Below are 20183 nucleotides of genomic sequence, written 5' to 3' on the forward strand. Positions count from 1 at the left end.
CCCTTCCGTTGAATGGGTTAGATGTTGTGTTGGGAATTCAATGGCTTGAGAAATTAGGTCCAGTCATATGTGATTGGGGAAGGCTATCTATGACACTCACACATGGAGATAAGGTCTATGAGATAGTGGCTCAATGCAAAATACGAGGCCAGGCCATTAGCAATACCATGTTGGGCAGACAAGTGTCCTCAGGAGGTGAAGTTTTTGCTGTAGCTATTTGGCAGGCCAAAACCGAGTCTCACTCTTCTGTAACGGATGAAATTCAAGCCATTCTTGCTGATTTCTCAACAGTCCCAGAGGTACCTTCTTCACTGCCACCGTCACGATCATTTGACCACCACATCCAACTCAAAGCAGGCACTGACTCCATAAACGTCAGACCATACAAGTACGCCCATTTTCAAAAAAATGAGATTAAACGACAAGTAGCTGAAATGTTGGAATCTGGCTTAATTCGAGCCAGTAGTAGTCCTTTTTCTTCTCCTATTTTACTGGTGAAAAAAAAAGATGGCACGTGGCAATTTTGTACAGACTATCGCGCTTTGAATGCAGCTAAGATTAAATATCATTTTCCTATACCTACAGTAGATGATATGATTGATGAATTATTTAGGTCGCAATATTTTACTAAATTGGATTTAAGGGCGGTTTATCACCAGATCCGAGTTGTCCCCGAGGATATTCACAGGACTGTTTTTCGTACTCACAGTGGTCATTACGAATATTTGATAATGCCTTTTAGCCTCTGCAATGTGCCTTCTACTTTTTAGGCTACTATGAATGCTATTTTTCGCCTTTATTTACGTCAATTTATCCTCTCTCTTTTTTTTAACAATATTCTAATTTATAGCCAAAGTTGGGAGGATCATTTGGCTCACAAACGAATGACTTTTGAAATATTGGCCAACCAACAATTTGTGGTGAAGCCTAGCAAGTATGTGTTTGGTCACACCGAGGTAGACTATTTAGGTCACCTTATTACTATTGTTGGGGTGAAAGTTGACCAAGAAAAATAGAATCCATGCAAAATTGGCCTCAGCCTAAAACCATCATGGAGTTGTGTGGGTTTCTTGGGCTCGAGTTACTACCGTAAATTTGTCAAAAACTATGGTCTTATTGCTCAACCGTTGACCCAATTATTGAAGAAATGACAGATTGGGTGGAGTCCGGAAGCAACTAAAGCCTTCGAGGAGTTGAAGTTGGCTATGGTCACAACACCCGTATTGTGGTTACCAAATTTTTCTAACATGTTTGTTTTGGAGACAGATGCATTTGGTACAGGTATTGGAGCAGTTTTGGCTCAACAAGGACGTCATTTGGCTTATATGAGCAAAGCAATTGGGCCCAAGAAGCAAGGATGGTCAGTCTACTCCAAAGAAATGTTGGCTATAATGGAGGCTATTCGATTATGGCGACCATATTTATTAGGCCGACACTTTCAAATCTAGACAGACCAAAAGAGCCTGAAATTTTTCTTGGAGCAACGGGTGGTTACTCCTGAGCAACAAAAATGGGTCTCCAAATTGCTAGGTTATGATTATGAGATTATATATCGTCCGGGAAAAACAAATTCAACTACAGATGCATTATCCCGAATGCCCATACGAACCATAACGTCGGGCCATGACAACAAGTCGGATACTTCAGAAGAATTATTGGCCATTAGTGGGCCACACTTTCAGTTATGGGATGAGTTGAAACAAGCCAATACTATAGAGCCTTACGTGGTGGACCTGTATAAAAAGCTTCTTAGTCATCCAGACTAATACCCACACCTCAAGAATCATGAGGGTTTGCTATTGTACAAGGACAAGATTGTGTTGTCTCCATCTTCATCCTTGCCGACAACATTGCTCTAGGAATGTCAAAATTCCAAAGTGGGAGGTCACTCTGGTATCTTATGCACTTACAGCCGGGTAAAACAATCTTTTTTTTGGGAAGGTATGAAACATGATGTGCAGCGGCATGTGGTAGCCTGTGATGAATGCCAACGAAACAAATCGGACTCTCGTTCCCCGACCGGACTCTTACAACCCTTACTAGTACCAACACAGGTGTTGGAAGACATATCCCTTGATTTTGTGGATGGGTTGCTGTAACGCCCCGCTTGAGATACGTACTTAAGATTCGTTGTATTACTTAAAAGTTCATTGATTTAGTTTCAATTGAGTTTGTATGTTGAGTTGGTTGAATGGTTGCCTTGAGATTGGTTGAGTTTTGGTGAAGTTTGGAAATCCAATCTTCGCCGGGGCGAAGAAGAAGCTTCGCCGCGACGAGGAGGAGCTGCACTCACGGGTAGGTTCTGCTCTGTTTCGCCGGGGCGACAGAAAGTTCTTCGCCGCGGCGACAAGTCCAATAAAAAGTTTCTTGAGTTTTCTAGAGAATTCTTCCTTTGGGGCATAATGACCATTCTACTCTTAATTAGTAGGAATAGTGTGGAGTAAAATGTAAGGAAATTAAGTAGAGATTATGTTGGTAATAAGGGTGTATTTGCAAAGAATCAAAGGATATTGATGGAATTTCCAAGGAAGAGCAAGGGCAAAATGGGAAATGATGCTTATAATATTAGCAAAAAAGAGTTAAAGTGTAGAGAAACCCTTTATTCATTCATTTCCACCGCCATATCCATTCTCTAATTTCTCTCAATCTTTCATTCAATTTTCCTAAGATTTCTAAGGGATTTAAGAGAGCTTTTGAGTAATTTTGAGTAGAGATTTCTTCTAAAACATCCTAAGGTTAGGATTCATGCTTTAGATGTGAGTTTGCTTATAGTTATAGTGAAGTCTTATTTGGTTGTTATTGTTCTTGTTGTTGTTTTGAGTTGTAGAGAGGAGACAAGACAACAAAGGAAAGGAAAAGTGCTAGAGAAGTCACTTAATCACAAGGTAAGTAAATCCAACCAAGTTGAGATTTGAGAAATCTTTTGAGTAGAGATTTATATATGCATGTGTATATATGCCTACTGAGAAATTGAGTTGAGATGAGAATTTATTCTAGTGTTGTTGGATATACTTTAATTATGAGAAGTGTTTGATGTGTGAAGAGAGATTGAAATTGAGTTGAAGTTGGAGGAGTTTTGTATAAATATTTTTGGGAGTGTTTTCCTTGGCAGAAATTATGACTATATGAGGGAGTTTTCCTCCCATTTTGGATGATTAAAGAGAAGAGTAGAGTTATAGATAAGTAGAGCTTTGGTATGCACATGAGTTGTTTGACGAAATGCCTAAGTGAAATCTATCCTGTCACAGCCGTGACTTTCTAAGCAAATTTTGGGCATCTTACGGATTGAACTGGGCTGAGACCAAAACATCAAAGTTGTAGCCCTGTTTTTAAGCTTTAAAACGAGACCAAAACCGTAACAATCCGATGTGTATAACGCAAGTTATGCCCTTTTTAGTAAGACCTGTGTAGAATGACTATTTTAATGCAATATTGCATTTGGCATTTCATAAGTGCGTTAGTGAGCATGAGTTGTCCATACACATTATTTATGCACTTAAGAAGTAGCTTGAGGAATAGTAGAGAATGTGAGTATAAGCTACCTTAAGAGTAAAGAGAGAGAAAGAGAGAATGAGCACTAGAGAACGAAGAGAAAAGAAAATAGAGTAAGTTATGCGATGGGGAACCCGTGAGTAATGGGTAGAGTTTCCCGCATGTATGCCGCATTGAGAGAGCGGCATGAGTATGAGAGAGAGAAAAGTGGTGTAACCCGTGAGAGTGCATGCGGATGAGGGCTATACCCGAGAGTACCCGAGAGAGAGATTTTATACTCACATGGCCAAGGGTTCCGAATCCATGCATAACCGAGTCCGATCGGCTAGAATGAGTAGAAGTCACGTAGAGTGGGAGCGAGTCCCGGCCGTGCCTCCGGTAAGATGAGGCCGTGACTACTAGAGAGATTTAGTAAAAAGAGTTATGAGAAAGAGAAAATAGTGAGAAGTATAAAGAGAGAGTAAATGAGAATTGTAAGGAAAGAATTAGAGAGAAAGAGTTACGGGGATAGATAAGTAGAGGATTTACTTACTGAGCATTAGTTGTGCTCACCCCGTTGTTTTTCATGTTTTGCAGGATCTAGGTGAGGACACAGTCGGATGGGCGTCGGCAAACGAAAGGAAATGGCTACACTGTCCACCTTGTTTTGTTGTTTTGTACATGACACAACTTTTTGTATTTAAAGAATGTATATATTTAATAAAAGAAAAATTTGGGCCCAACCTTTTTATGCTATTTTATATGTATTTTATTATGTACATGTTTTATGAGTATTTGAGTAGAAAGCGGCTATTACAATTGCCCTCTTCAGATGGCAAAACTGTGGTTCTGGTTGTGGTGGATTGCCTCACTAAATATAGCCATTTTTTGGCGTTATCACATCCTTACACAGCTCGGATGGTTGCTGCAATTTTTATTGCTCAAATTGTGCACCTCATGGTATTCCTAAATCAATGGTGAGTGATCAGGATCGCATGTTTGTTAGTACATTTTGGAAGGAACTTTTTAAACTTCAAGGTACCCAGTTAAAGATGAGTTCAACGTATCACCCTCAATCAGACGACCAAACGGAGGTGGTCAATCGATGTATGGAACAATATCTTCGCTGTCTCTACAGCCAACACCCAAAAAAATGGTGTCAATACTTACCATGGTCAGAATACTAGCATAACACCACATTTCACCAATCTTTGGGTACCACTCTCTTTCAAGCATTGTATGGACTACCACCACCGACAATAGCAAATTATTTGGAGGGCACTTCAGTGGTAGATGAAGTTGATAAAGGCCTCTGTGAGAGGGATGAGCTACTGCAGCAGTTGAAGGGTCATTTGGAAAAAGCAAGTAATCAAATGAAGCAACTCACAGATCAAAAGCGGCGTGACTGTGTGTTCGAGGTCAGTGATTGGGTTTTCTTACGGCTACAGCCTTACCGACAGTGCAATGTTTTCCGAGGAGCCCATCAGAAATTAGCTAGTCGTTTCTTTGGGCCTTATCAGATTGTGGAATGGATTGGAATGGTAGCTTACAGATTGGCTCTTCCAGACATGGCAAGAATCCACTCAGTTTTTCATTTTTCCTTGCTCAAGAAAAAGGTGGGTGATGTTTCTCATATCACATCAGATTTGCCGCCATTTTCTAAAACCAACACACCATTGCTCCAACCTCAAAATGTTCTGGATTTCCGATGGGTGAAACAGGGAGCTAAGTATGTCACACAAGCTCTCGTCCAATGGAAGAATATGTCCCCTGAAGATGCCATGTGGGAAGAGGTGACATGTCTTGCACAACATTCCCTGACTTCGACCTTAAGGACAAGGATCGTGTTCTAGGAGGGTAATTGATGGGGATCCTATTCAGAAGAGTAAGATTAGGACTCCTAGTCCTAAATATCAGGAATAATTCTATTAGTAGGATAAGAATAAGAGATAGAAGGAAGAGTTATTTAAACTTCCTTATTATCTGGTTGGGTTATTTATCTTTATCTTTATTTGAATTGTAGGGATGTTATCAAGCTGTTAGAGGTAATCTTATTTAAGAGAGTCCTCAAGTTAGGAAGAGGTATTGAGTATTTTGATTAACACATTGTGCATAACGGTGATTCCTACCTTAAGTGGAATATCATTGGGTGCGTTTGGTTTATTATCTTAGATAGGATTTGGGGAATAATATTTGATAGTTGAATAGGAGAATATTACAAGGTAAAATTTAAAAATTTCTAAAAAACCCCATAGGTTTGCTAATTTAATTAAACACCCTAATATATAAAAATTTTGTAAAATGACAAAAACACCCCCACCACCCGCAGTGCCAGATTCCAGCCACCATCGCCGGAATCTGGCCGAAAAATTGCTTTACGACACAGACCGGTCGGATCTGTGTTGTAACGCGTCGATATGGCCTTTTTCGGCCATATCCATCACGGGTCTGACCGAAAAAGGCCAAATCTACGGCCAGATGTGGCCGTCGACAGCAGCAAAAGTCCATCTTTGACCAACAACGACAACCAGATCTAGCCGAAAAAGACCAGATCAGTGAATTACCAACCTTTTCCGGTAGTGGTTAGGCCGTTGTAACAGATTTCAGCTACCACCGATGGTGGTTGCCGGAATCTGGCAAGTATGGGTTTAGGGGGTGTTTTTGTTACTTTTTAAACTTTTTTTCTGGGGGTATTTAATGAAATTAATAAATTTAAGGGATCTAAAAATAATTAAAAAATACAATAATATTTCTCAAATAATGTGCCAAACAATATTTGGGGAATAGGATTGAGAATATGGATAATAATATGGAACCAAACGCACCCAATATTATCATATTTCTGTTCCATTTCTACATTCACTCCCAATTCTCATAATTCCATCACAATTACCTTATCATACGAGGAATAAACTAGCTCATATATGTAAATGAGGAATAAACTAGCCCATATATGTAACACGGCTATGCTAATTGTAGCTATTAATCTTAAATTCTACAAAGCATCAAGTTTTGTGTGTTAATGAAGTTGCAACGTGTGAGCAGTGCAGTAACAATCGCATTTGCCTCTTGCCCTCTTCTCATCCAAATTTGATTTGGTATTTTATTTAAGAAAAATGTTATCCTTACAAAGACCCATACAAAGAAGACTACAAAGTGACATCATCCAGAAGAAAAAAACAAAGAAAAAACGGGGAGAGAGAGAGAGAGAGAGAAAGAAATCATGAAAATCAATGGTGGAGATTGTCTTTGTATGCCCCATTTGTATGTGTATTTATAAAACTAGCATTGTTCTTTATTTAAACTCTCAACAATGAGTAATTGAGCTAACTTTTTATTTATTTGGAAATATTTGAAACAAATCATATGCATAATATTCAGAATATTTGAAAAAAAAAAATTAAGAAGCAAAAATTCCTTTTTTTTTTTTTTTTTTTTTTAAAAATGGATAATGCAAATTGGGTAAGTGAATAAAGAGAGTAATATTATGAAGTAAATTACATGACAAAAATTAAATTTGAAAACTTTTGGACGTTTTAAGATTTTAAAAATAACATAAATCTTTTTGTCCTTAGTAAATTATTAATATATACGTAGTTAGAAATTATATATATGATTAGTTGATAAATATTTATCTAATTATTTATATATAAAAAACTTCATGTTTGGAGGATTTTTGTTAGGAGAATAGATTTTAAGACTTAAGTTATACTTGAGGACATTACAGATTATTGATATTAATTTTTTTTTTTTTTAAATGAATTTAGGTGAAGTTAATCCTGAACTATTTTTCCGTACACTCGACGTGTCACGTGCTACGTCCACCCAAGTTTCAGAACATTACACGACAGAAGGTCGTGTGTTGGCCACATGTTGAATCAAACACCTAACCTTCGCTTTGCGTTAACAGACACTCATTTGAGAGAAACAAAATTAAGAGACATCTAGACTCGATAGAGCGGCTGCGGGCGTGAGGTTTTGGATCATTCAATGGCGTCAATTGTGAGTATGGTAGCTGCGCCTGGATTCTGTTACAGCAAATCAACGATGGTGGGCGCTTCGACTGTCACCGCGAGGCCTAGGCGGCTGGTGGTTGTGAGGGCGGAAGGTCAAGGTATAAATCCAGATATCAGGAAGGCGGAAGAGAAGGTGGTGGACGCTGTGGTGGTCACTGAGCTCTCTAAGCCTCTCACCGCTTATTGCAGGTAATGGCAATCGTATGTGGTTTAATTCATTCGCAAAATGTGAATATTAAGCGATATCATGTTTTAAATTTATTTTTGGAAAATAAAGAATGCATTTCGTAAAATATTAAAAAAACAAGTAAAACATTTAGAACAGGCTAGAATGTCGTTTTTCATCTTTCATTAACAAATTTTGTTAAACGATGTTAAATTCAGAAACGTTTTTATAAAACAATTCATCAACATATTTCTATATTTTCTCTAATTAAATTAAGAGTTAACTGTGATTTTGTGAGTGTTTATGCACCAACTGTTTGATGATGCTTCTCTTGCCAATTGTTTTTGAGTATTTGAATTTCCCTTTTTTTTTTTTTTTTTTTTTTTTTTTTTATGTTGAGTGTTTGATAATTTGTGTTTGTGTTTGTGTGTAGATGTTGGAGGTCAAAAACATTTCCTCTGTGTGATGGATCACATGTAAAGCACAACAAAGCTACTGGAGATAATGTTGGACCCTTGCTTTTGAAGAAGCAGTAACACTATTTCTTTAATTGCTTTTTCAGAGCTATTGAGCTAATCTTCTTGTTGAACTTATTACGAACTTCTGAATGGTTGTATGAATGGTGTTTCTCATTGTCCTTTGGACTACATTCATTGACTCTTTTGCTTTCCAATAGATCAACCTCAATTATCTTGTACTATGCAGGATACAAACTAGATATATAAACTGTCTTTTAAATTCAATAATACTAGATTCACAATTTTCTCTTACAACTCTCGACGAGACAATTCGTCATTGATTTGTTTGTAAATGGGTAAATGAGGCTCATTTTGTGAACTAACCAATAATGAATTGTCACGTCGAGGGTTATAAGATTAGGTTATAGACCTAACATTACTTTTTTTAAATTACATGAAGCATAATTTATAAGATCTGCTGAAGATCACCACTGTTTTTAAACCAGTGTAGTGGGTTTAGTCGTATAGAGGTGTAAATTGATTTGGGCTGGCTTCTTTTTGTGTATGACACCTGTCTTGCTATTCTGCTACCTTCAAAGCTAGGGTGTTGGGCGTTGGAGAGGCCTGCTTATATAAAAAATGCTGGGCCTGACACGACCACTCCTAAAGAAATCCAGGTCAGTATGCCATGCTGGGGCTATCAACAATGGGCCTGAGCCTCTGCTGATGGTTGGGTGGGAAGATTCCTCAATTTGGTAGACCAGTGAAGGAAAACTTGCTTGAAAGTTTATTAATTTAATAATTTTCTTGGATTGTTCCGTCGATTAGGGAACCAAAATTCCTGATACGTCTCTGATTTCTTCTTCATGGTGCTGTTAATCTGTCAGAACCAAGCTCTGGGTATTGTGATTAATTTTGACCATCACTCGGTTGCCTTAGGGCAATCAACTCTAAGTTATAATTCTCAATGGTCTAATCTCCAAGGTCTAGGCTTGAAAGGATCCTCCCTTCATCGGATTCTAACCCCAGAGTTACTTATCATATTTGTCATTTAACTGGTCTTTTGAGTTTGTAGAGTATTTCATGAACAGTAAAGCATTAGTCGAAGTGTGTATAAATTAATCCGAACACTCCGATTACTAAAAGAAAAAAGTTTAATAGTCTCCACTTGTGGCATTATTAGCAATTGCATTTTAAATATTAAACTGGAAATCTTTCCACTGGGTATTATTCTCTTAATAGCTACAAAGCTGCTAGATTCTTGCTTGATATGTAGATATTAATTAATTGCTTCACCGGGCAGCAAGAACTACCGACTGTAAGATACTTTTATTATATAAATTGCAGGCCAAATGACTTAAATGATGGATGATAATTAGATATTCATGTGAGTTCATGTGCATGGATGAATTTATCATGGCACTTATTATGCAAACTTAGTTATCAGTGGAGAGCGAGATTAATTGTCAGATGAACAATACTGTCTGTCCAATTTTTTAAAGTCATAATTTGTAGAGCAACTGGGATTTCTAAAATTCACGTTTACACCATTAACAACATTAAGCTCTTGACTTTGTTTGAGCGGTGTTTACAGTTAATTTTTTAAATGGCTTATAATAGATTAGGTCAAATTTTTATCAGGAAGGGGTTGAAAGTGGGTAAGTTTCTATTGTGTTTCCTATATTTATTATGTCCATTAATTGCAAATCTTATTTATTATATAGTCTAGCTGTTTTCCTTTATGCTTATCCTAGATACTTATTGATTTATAATGGCATACGATCACTCATCCCTAATCTTGTCTCAAATTTTAATACCTTTTTCTTATGTCCTAATGATGGGTGATTAGTTTCGAATACCCTGTATTTTTTGATGGAATCAAAACCAACCAATTCTTAAGATTTAAAATTGTAACCAAAACCTGAAACATCAGTTCCAATTATGATTCCGAATACCCAAAATTAATTTTAATTATCCCATTCTTTTAAAAAAATTATACACCCCCAAACACTATAAATATTGTACTAATTGTTTATAAAAATTACAATTCAATACCAGGTACCTAAACCTCGATTTTCGTTCTAGAATCAGACTCGAGAATTTTCAGTTTTACCATTTATCTATGCTCACCGCTAGTCCTAACGTACGATATATATATGAGTTATTTTTAGTCCAATTTTTCTACCAAATTTCTTGTGTTTTGGTGATACTAAAACCCAAAAAAAGAGAGAGAAAAATCTAGAAGAACGCTTTTGATTAGAGTGAATTATTATAATTAATTACATTTAATTCTAAAGAAATGATATTGTATGACTACTAAAATTCCTTTCATCATCGACAAAAAGGAGGGGCATTCTTCAATAAAATATGAAGGTGACATCAACTAAGAAGAAATTTCAGATGGTCATTGGATTCCAAAGAGTTTTAAAGAACCCACAAAGCAATCATTAAAGTAAACAACTGTGTTAAACAAGCAAAATATTATAATCAAGGGACTGTCCATTCCATTATTAAAAAAAAAAAAAAAAAAGGAAGTAGAAGAAGCTTGAAAAAGGTATTAAGAAGCCACATCCTAATTAATTAGCCCTTAAACAAGGAATAAAGTGTAAACCAGTTAAATCTAGACGACTAAACCCACCAACCACGGATTTAGACTTTAGGCTTAAGCTAGTTAGTCAACGGCGTTGTACAAATTTGAACATTGTTAGATCCTTATTAATCGGTTGAATTCAAGCATATAATAAAAGAGGCAAAGACTTTAAAAAAAAAAATAAAGATTATGAAAAGAAACACTAATTTTTCAAAATTCAACAATCACGTTTTATACATAACACATATTGAATAATGGGATGAGGTGGATATTGAACAACAATTTTAATAATAAAAATCTAGGAATGGACGGCCTATATTCATACCTTATTACAGTATAATAATGCACATAGTACTAAGATTAATTTTCTAATAATAAAGTCAACTGTTATGTTTGTTTCATATTCCACTGAATATGTTCACTTCATTAGATTATTGCATCCATTGGCTAGTGGCTACCAATAATCGATTTTACTAATTGATTTCCGCATTGCCCGCTTCCTGGTGCTGCTCCCAAAACGACCTGCCAACGAAACACACGGTAAATCACACGCGTCATCTTTTTACACCGCCATGCAGTATTTCAAGATTTAGACATGTCCCTCACTCTCATGTGATATGCTTCAAGCCTCCATGTCTTTTCAATTTTCATTGACCTAAATATGATCTTTTTTTTTTAATGGTAAAAATGGGTTTTTCTAAAATATATATATATACAAATTAGGGGTGTTCAAAAGAACTGATTGGAACTGAAACCGACCGGTATCCGGTAGTGGCGGATGCAGAAATTTTTTTTAGGGTGGGCCAAAATAAAAAATAATTACATATTAATATTTTTGTTAGGGTGTGCCAAAATCCAAAAATTATATATATTAATATTTTAAAAAAAATTTGAGAGTGGGCCATGGCCCACCCAAAAAAGGGCTGGATCCGCCCCTGGTACCCGGGGTTTGGTTTTGGTTTTTACCCAGAACCGACCGTCAACGGGTAGGTTCTGGTTTCAAATTTTTGGAACCGTTATTGTGAGGTTCCGGTTCCTATAGTTAGAAACCGGAACCGGGAACCGAGACTAATATAAAATAAAATTAAAGAGTAGAGGGGTTAATAAAAACTTTTGTAGAAAAAGTAATGTAAATACATTTATATTTATATTTCATAACATTTAAAGTAAGTTGGTTTGACTTTTGAGAATCTACCTTTACAAACTAATGGAGTTTGTAATTTTAAATTTTATTTTTGTTAACAAGTGCCAGGTGAGGGGGTATTTGTAAGTTTTTAAGGGTTTTTTTGCCATTTTAAAAACTTTTGGGGGGTAATATAATTTTATAGGGTACCTAGAATCAGAACCGGAACCGTTGTTATAGGTTCCGGTTCCGGTTCCAAATTTTAAGGAACCGTCGGTTTCGATTCCTTAAAAAAATGTAGAGTACCCAAAACCGAACACCTCTAATACAAACAATACACAGCAAAAATAAATAAATTAATAAAATAGTTATATTTTTGAATTCTCATAATATATATATAATTTGTAATTTATTATTATTCTTGCTTAGATTTGTCAAAAGCTCACAATCTCGATGATGAGATGGAAACATGTTCGAAAATGACTTTTATTTTTGGTTAATGGTTATATAGATAACAAACATGATTCCAAATTTATTTATTTTTACTATGAATTAACAAGAAGAAAAAGTAAAGTATTAATTATCACTTATTAGGAACCCGACTCGGCCCGGCTGGTTTAACTGATTAGACCGGGACTTGGGGCCTTCATCGGTTTAACCGGAAAAAGCTAAAAATCGGCCCTCAAAATTACAAACACCCCCTGCTCCTTCCACTCACCCCCTCTCACATTCCGACAATTTCTCTCTCATTCTGGCGAAATCTGGTGCATAAAATCACCCCCAACTCTCCATTGGCCTCACCAACATCTCACCACCAAAACCAGAACACCCTGGACCTTGATTGCTCACCAATTGTCGTTGGCCACTCTTAAGGTTTTGCGATTATAATTTTTTTGGTTGTTCTCGACGCTGAAAATCATCCCCGACTCCTCTATTTACCTCGCTAGCATATCCCCACCAAAACCCCTATCATCCCAAAGTCTAATTGGTCGTCGATCATCAGCTGACAACAGAGGTGTTTTTGTTAGATTTTGAACCTATGGGATGGACGGAAAACCGCCAACTGGTGCGGATTCCTAAGCATTTTTAATTATTTTAAACTTTCTGTCATTTTTTTATTGGATAAATATTAGATGTAAAATAAAATAATGCAATAATTATGCAATTATTGTAATGATGTGAACCTAAACCGAATGCAACCGACAATACATGATATATGTTTAGGATTTGATTTTACAGTTACATTACATCTGGACATTTTATCTATAATTTAATTTAATTCTGTCATAATTGTCGTAATATGTTAAAATATTTTAATTGAACAGTCTTAATTCTTAAACACGACTCAATAAATATATATAACTAAATTAATGTCATTATATTATTCACCGAAATTAATTTTGAACGGTTAACATATATAATTAATGCATTTTATTGATTTAAGTAAAAATTACAGTTGTGATTTACTCATTTATGCAAACGACATATCATATCAGATCATTTTAAATCAATTTATCAACACGTTTTTACAACGTCAATATCCAATCCTGAATTATTGGCGATTTATTAATTCACAACCATGTGCAAAACCCTACAATCATTCTTGATGTCCACTGAATGGGTCCAGCTTTAAGATCTTCACCACAGTGATTCAGCCACTTGTCCAGTTATAGACCAAAGTTTAAAACTTTATCAGGTTCCCCACAAAACGACAACACAATATTGTCGGCGGGTAGCCTAAGCTTTAATTTTTGCTTGGGGGCCTCATGGACGTTTTAGAAGGGCCCACGAGAGTCCCAAGCTATTCGTACTCTTGCTGCTTTCCTCTTTCATTACAGCTAGCTACAGTGCTACACGTCTACACCTACACCGGACGCCACAGCTCCCTCTTCACCGCGTTTTATAATGACTTTGACGTCCGTCCTTTATGGGCGGCATGTACGAGTCACTTTCCTTTAGCTTAAACCATGTCGTTTGTTCGCCGTGGTTACAGAATCTAACAGGTGTCGGGGGCCGCTGCATTGTGCCATATGCTCACTGGTACACGTGTGGTGGGATGACGTCATGCATCAACTTTTTGAACTATAGTTTTATTGGTAAAATATAGTGCCCGACTTAAAAAAAATTGGTATGTGGAAACTAGTGTCTCACAGTGATTGGTTCATATTAGAATTAACATTATAAGATTTGGCTTAGTTGTGCCACAACTGACGGGCATTATTTTGAACTTCATATTATAAAGTACAAGTGTCACTCTCAGCTTTGTTTCAATGAGGAATGAAACGTTTGCCTTGAATGTAATTTAAAATTTATGTCATAGTTGACTTAATAATGGATTATTATCTAAATTTAATACGATTATGATGGTAAATATCAGATTTTATTCCATATAATCTCTATTGGTTCATAAATAAATATACCTATTCTAGTTTGAAATTCATTTAAAGAGTTTATTAATATAGTAAATAAACCAAATAATAGTTTAATGACACATTATCACTCATAGATTTTTAAAATATAATATTTTCACAAAAATGACACCGTTCCACCCATCCCGCCAATAGCTAGTCAATTTTTATATTATTGTGATCCCACACCACCATTATTCTCTTTTCTAATCATTACTCACTAAAATCTCTCAAATCTTACTCTTATCAACCTCATCAATTGCTAACAATTGAGCGATTAGGATTTTTATAGTAGCATTTTTAAAGTCAAATTTCTACTAATCACAATCACTAAAATCTAATATTCTATCACCAAAAGATTTATCGATCTTTCCTCTTCAAAAGCTCCAATAACATGAATTGAGTTTGTTCTCTATCAGCAACCTAATCAAAAAGTGTATTTTTTAAGGGTGAAAAATAATATTTTAAAATTTTATGGGTGAAAAAATATCATTAAACCATTAAAATGTCATTGAACCATTATTTGAGGGAAACATCCGTTAACTCTTTATTAATGCCTATTATCAGAAATGTTAACTAACCGCGGGTCAGGCCAATCAACTAATTATAAAGTAAAAATTTTTTATGAAAAAACAGAACCCACGTCTGTAATTCCCACAATTTAGCAGCCCCCGAAATAAAAAAGAAAATTTTAAACTCGTTTCAGACACTTGAGAGTTCAACACACTGTCGGTCGACAAATCAGACGGTGGTATATAATACACGTGTCTTTCTATCACCCCTCCGTTCTTTCTTTGTTTCACCTGAAATACTCTCCAACCCCAACTATTGAAGCCTAAATTTTTCTCTCTCGGCTTTATCAATTTCAGTTTTTCCCATCGCGAACCCACATCTCAGTACCCATTTTCCGGTCAATCATCGCCGGAAATCTGATGCTTCCGTTATCTAAACCTTTGTCACCCGACCCAACCAAAAGACTAAAAAGCAACGAATTGGACCGGAAGAATTCGTTCAGTTCATTGCTTCAATCACCTCTCTCGATCCACAGCCCTCGCTCATGGCTTATCATCACCATCCTCTCTCTCCAGATAATTCTCTTCATAATGCTCCGTTCCATTTCCCTTTCTTTTACCGCCCGCCACGTCGCCGAACAACCTACCAGTACAACAACCTCCGATATCCAGGGAACCATCAAGCTTATCCCGTATGAACCGCAACAGGAGCATCAACAGCAGCAAGAGCATCAACGGCTACAACAGCATCAAGCACAACAAGAGCATCAACGGCAACATGAGCATCAATCGCAACAAGAGCATCAACGGCAACAAGAGCATCAACAACAACGAGAACATCAACGGCAACAAGAGCAACCTGGGTTCAATGTGCTCCCGGATCAGTGCAACTCCGGGACAATCTTCGTGTACGATATGCCAAAGCCTTTTAACCAAGAGCTGTTACAAAATTGTCATGAATTAAGCCCATGGGGTTCTCGTTGTGATATGCTGATAAATGACGGTTTTGGTCGAAGTGCAACTGACTTAGACGGTGTCGTACCGGCCAATTTGATTCCCGCCTGGCATTGGACCGACCAGTTTGTGTCGGAGATTATTTTTCACAACAGGTTATTAAACTACAAGTGTAGAACCTTAGAGCCGGAATCTGCTACGGCGTTTTACATACCTTTCTACGCTGGACTCGCGGTGGGAAAGTACTTGTGGTCGCATTCAAACGCCAAGGAGCGTGATTATCACTGCGATACGATGCTGCGTTGGGTACGGGATCAGCCGTACTTTAACCGATCAAACGGCTGGGATCATTTCATCACCATGGGGAGAATCTCGTGGGATTTCAGACGGTCAAAAGACAAGGACTGGGGCTCCGGTTGCATTTACATGCCAGGTATGAGAAACGTGACTCGCCTTCTGATTGAACGTAATCCTTGGGACTATTTTGATGTCGGTGTACCTTACCCCACTGGATTACACCCTAGATCCGACTCGGATATCTTGCAGTGGCAGGACTACGTTCGCAATCGTAACCGTTCAACCCTCTTCTGCTTCGCCGGGGCGACACGTGGCACAATCAAGAATGACTTCCGGGGGCAGTTATTGAGTCACTGTAAGGAGGAGTCTGGGTATTGCAAAATCGTGAACTGTGCAGGAACGCGTTGCTCCAACGGGACCTCGGCGATTCTCGAAACGTTTCTTGACTCAGATTTTTGTCTTCAACCGAGAGGTGATAGTTTCACCCGCAGGTCAATTTTTGACTGCATGGTGGCTGGTTCGATCCCGGTTTTTTTCTGGAAGCGATCAGCTTATTATCAATACCAGTGGTTTTTGCCTGATGAACCAGGGAGTTACTCGGTTTTTATAGATCGTAACGCTGTGAAAAACGGGACGACGTCTATAAGATCCGTGCTGGCAAGTTACAGTAAAGAAGAAGTAAAGAAAATGAGGAATAAAGTGATTGATTATATACCCAATTTTGTGTATGCAAAACCCCGTGAAGGTTTAGAGACTATAAAAGATGCATTTGATGTCGCCGTTGATGGAGTATTGAGGAGATTCAAGGAGCAAGAAGAGTGGGGATACAAGTGGTAAGAAAAGAAACTGCGAGGGTTCAAAGAGGAAATTAATATAATGGATAATGCCGAATTTGGTGTCAGAGAAAATAGATAGAAGTATACATGTGATGAAGAAGAAGCTTTTAGGTATAATTTTTCTGAGGAGCAGCAGTTATTAGTTATTACCGTTTTTGTTTTTTTGTTTTTTTGAGGGTTTAAAGCTGCATATTATGTGTATTATTATTCTGTACATTTTACAGAAATTGTTTTACTACAGTTGCAATTCTTTGATTGAGGACTTAAAAAACTTCTGATAAGTTGGCAGAGTGAGGCAGGCCATTGGGATGACTACTTAGTAAGTGAAAGTGATGAGGAAGGAGGAGACCACCAGGGACCATTGCTGGGCGTGGAGCCTTGGTGGCTCAACAGGATTTGATGATTAGACGGCCGTTTTAGTTGCCATTTGTGCCAGTGGTAAGATGAATAAGTATCGTTTATAATATATAATTTATTGATTTTATTTGATGGATTATATACTTTTCAACCTCTTGTCTCTCTGTCTGGATGTGCCATATTTTGAAATGGTTTAACATAATTCTTCAAATCTCATCTGTTTTCTCCTTTAACATAAGATGAATAAATAATGACTGGTGTGGTTGTGGGATTTTCTTCTTTTTTGGATGTTGGGAGTACAGGTTTTGATACATTTTAAGCAATAGTTAGCACATCTTCAATGCGTTTAGTGTCTTTGGAAAGTGAAGTTGGAATTTGGAAGAAGATTTATCGATCTCCTTGATGTTCAATAATGGAAAACTGCCAGGAAAAGGTTAAAGAAGCACGCACAAGACTACTAAGTTATTCTACATAAATGATTTACAGGGGAAATTTTTGTGTGATAGATGTAACCCATGTTGAAATTATTTCAAATTCACCGAGCAGGTATTGATAAGCATATCTCCAAAACCTTCATCTTAAAATGGTGGTGGCTTCCGCAAATTGACAAAGACATTTGCAAGTTTTACCATTAACGTAAGGGATTGGTCGGACGGTTAAAGAGGTTTACTCTCTTCCTTGAGTTTATGAGTTCAAACATTGGAATTATCTACCACAATAATGTTATGACTAATTTGATCCTTTAGACTTGGGTTTACAGGTATTCAATAGATTTTAGAAATTGAACACACTTAGAAATTAGTTGAGATATAAACAAACTTGCCCAAACATTGCGGTTATTTGTTACTTGTTACCAGTTGGACCTTCTACTCTTTTTAAACTACACAATCTTTATCATAATCGTTGTGTTCTTGTCTTATTATATTTTGATTATTTAAAAGTTCTTTTTAAATAATGCAAATTGCCGCAGAATATGTTTTCCTCACAGTGGGGGTTAACTTGTGATCTAAAAAAATGATTGACCCTCTTGTAGTAACGTTGAAGACAAAACAATTAAATCAGTCTTTTGTCTCTTTAGTAAAATTTTGTTCTGTTTGTTAAATATTAAAGTGCAAGAACATTTAATCTTTAGTGGTGGGCCTTGAAAGACATAAAAAGCCGGAAGGAATCTTCATCTTTTTGTGGTCTTGTTGTGGTTGATAGAACCACGTCATAAATGATAAGCTGCTTTTTACAAAAGTTCATTAGGCCCTCGACGACGACAAATGAACTTTAATGTCTACTTTGTTGGAATTATAACTCTAAAATGGAACCGATTGCACCAAATATTTGACAGCATTATATGTTTTCCCATATAATGCTCTATCCTTAATTAATGAAGATGCAAGACCCCAAAAGAAAATGCACAAATTTTAGATAATTTGACACTTTTTTATAAATGGACTGACATACCTTCAAATTACTCTCAAAGGTTTGGTCTAGCGGGGGAAAGCACATTCAACCTTGACAAAGTTGTTTAAGTGAGAATAATTGTAATAAATTATATATTTATTTTTTTCTTTTGCCATACTTTTGTTTCAAAACTTGGTAGAACTTAATTAAATTGTTTATGTTACAGGCTTCGTCTAACCAACTTTTACACCTTTTTGTTATTTAATTAGGAAACTAAGTGTTTTGCTGGAATAAATTTTTATGCAATTGATTGGAGAAAAAAAAAAACATTTGAAAAATTATTTAATGTTTTTGTATTGCCTTGATTTCGTATGCTTGGGATGATTCATTGATCCGTATAGAGCACCATCAAATGTTTTTGCTTTGAAGTTTTCTGTTTTTGTTGTAGGAGAGGAATTAATGTGGTACTGATGTCCTGAGTCCATTTGGGACCTTCGTTTAAGTAGTTGAGTCTAATTTTTGAAAAAAAAGTATGAAAGAACAAAAATAAAAAAATTGACATGACTTATTTTGAAGACACATTCTCGAAATACATATGACAACCATAGTCAAGAAATCAAACCGTTTAATCCAAATGGATATTAACTTGACTTATCTTGAAGACAGATTCTCGAAATACTCGATGGGCAAAGGGACAATCAATTCAGAGGCGGAGAATCCAATGATGCTAACCTTGCAACCTCATGCATTAACATATTAGTTTTCCTTCTGGTCCACTAAAATCCAACTGAAGAACAATTATGGATTAGGTTGTGGATATTTCTCACAATTCCGTTAATCTCCCATAATACCTTTTCTTTCTTGTAAGCCGTAATAAAATTTAAGTAGTCTGTTTCTAATAAGACCTTAATCAAACCCAAATTAGAGGCCAAAGCTATCACTTCCCTAAAAGCTAAAGCCTCTGCTAAAAGGGGGTTGTAGCAAATTTTTTTTTTTTTCCTTGCCCCAGTCAACAGCATACCTTTGTCATCTTTTACTATAATCAATAATGTTTTATTTATAATTATGTCATACAATTAGACAAAAATTATATAAAATTTATGTAAAATAACTACTCTAACCTTTTATTTTTTGTCTGATTATATAATTTGATTGTAAGCATAACACTATTTTATTATAATTCTCATCGCTCCTTTGAAATAGAAGAAATGGTGGATTTTTTATATTGATATAAAAGGCTTGCAGTCTAATTAGGCCCAACGAAGCTTCTAAGCTCAGATGCTGAGTTCTAGTCTCTTTCTATTAACTCTTTGGGGTGATTCCTATCTGGGCCAGATTAAAACATTAGGTCCATCTCTAATGAAGAGTCCAAATTAAGCTAATCTAACCTCATTTATTATTATTTTTTTGTTTTTGTTTTTTGGTATTGTGCAGGCATCTTATAATTCACTCAACTTTAAATGTTTCAAAAAATTTGCCCTTACATACAAAACAAAACCACGTGTCCCTCCTATGCACCATTGAAAAGACTCAAAAGACCGATATACCATTACATACAACACCAGAACCCTCTTTGTTTTTTTCTACATTAAGAAGCTTCATT

At 36.4% G+C, this 20183-nt stretch overlaps 3 protein-coding genes across 3 annotated transcripts; all 3 read left to right on the forward strand.

Moving 5' to 3' along the window:
* The first annotated feature begins 4445 nt into the window (after positions 1-4445).
* Positions 4446-5530, forward strand: LOC116116343. The gene is made up of 3 exons (XM_031402432.1): positions 4446-4578; positions 4705-5264; positions 5495-5530. The coding sequence occupies exons 1-3, from the start codon at positions 4446-4448 to the stop codon at positions 5528-5530; spliced, it is 729 nt and encodes a 242-aa protein (XP_031258292.1).
* A 1824-nt stretch (positions 5531-7354) lies between these two features.
* LOC116116377 (CDGSH iron-sulfur domain-containing protein NEET) lies at positions 7355-8304 on the forward strand. Its single transcript, XM_031402462.1, has 2 exons — positions 7355-7676; positions 8087-8304. The coding sequence occupies exons 1-2, from the start codon at positions 7462-7464 to the stop codon at positions 8187-8189; spliced, it is 318 nt and encodes a 105-aa protein (XP_031258322.1). The 5' UTR covers positions 7355-7461; the 3' UTR covers positions 8190-8304.
* A 6731-nt stretch (positions 8305-15035) lies between these two features.
* On the forward strand, positions 15036-17327 carry LOC116116294 (xyloglucan galactosyltransferase XLT2). Its single transcript, XM_031402392.1, has one exon. It carries the CDS (start codon positions 15165-15167, stop codon positions 16830-16832), a length of 1668 nt encoding a protein of 555 aa, XP_031258252.1. The 5' UTR covers positions 15036-15164; the 3' UTR covers positions 16833-17327.
* The last annotated feature ends 2856 nt before the right edge of the window (positions 17328-20183 follow it).

The sequence above is a fragment of the Pistacia vera genome, unplaced genomic scaffold (genome assembly GCF_008641045.1).
Source record: "Pistacia vera cultivar Batoury unplaced genomic scaffold, PisVer_v2 Contig77, whole genome shotgun sequence".
Classification (NCBI taxonomy): domain Eukaryota; kingdom Viridiplantae; phylum Streptophyta; class Magnoliopsida; order Sapindales; family Anacardiaceae; genus Pistacia; species Pistacia vera.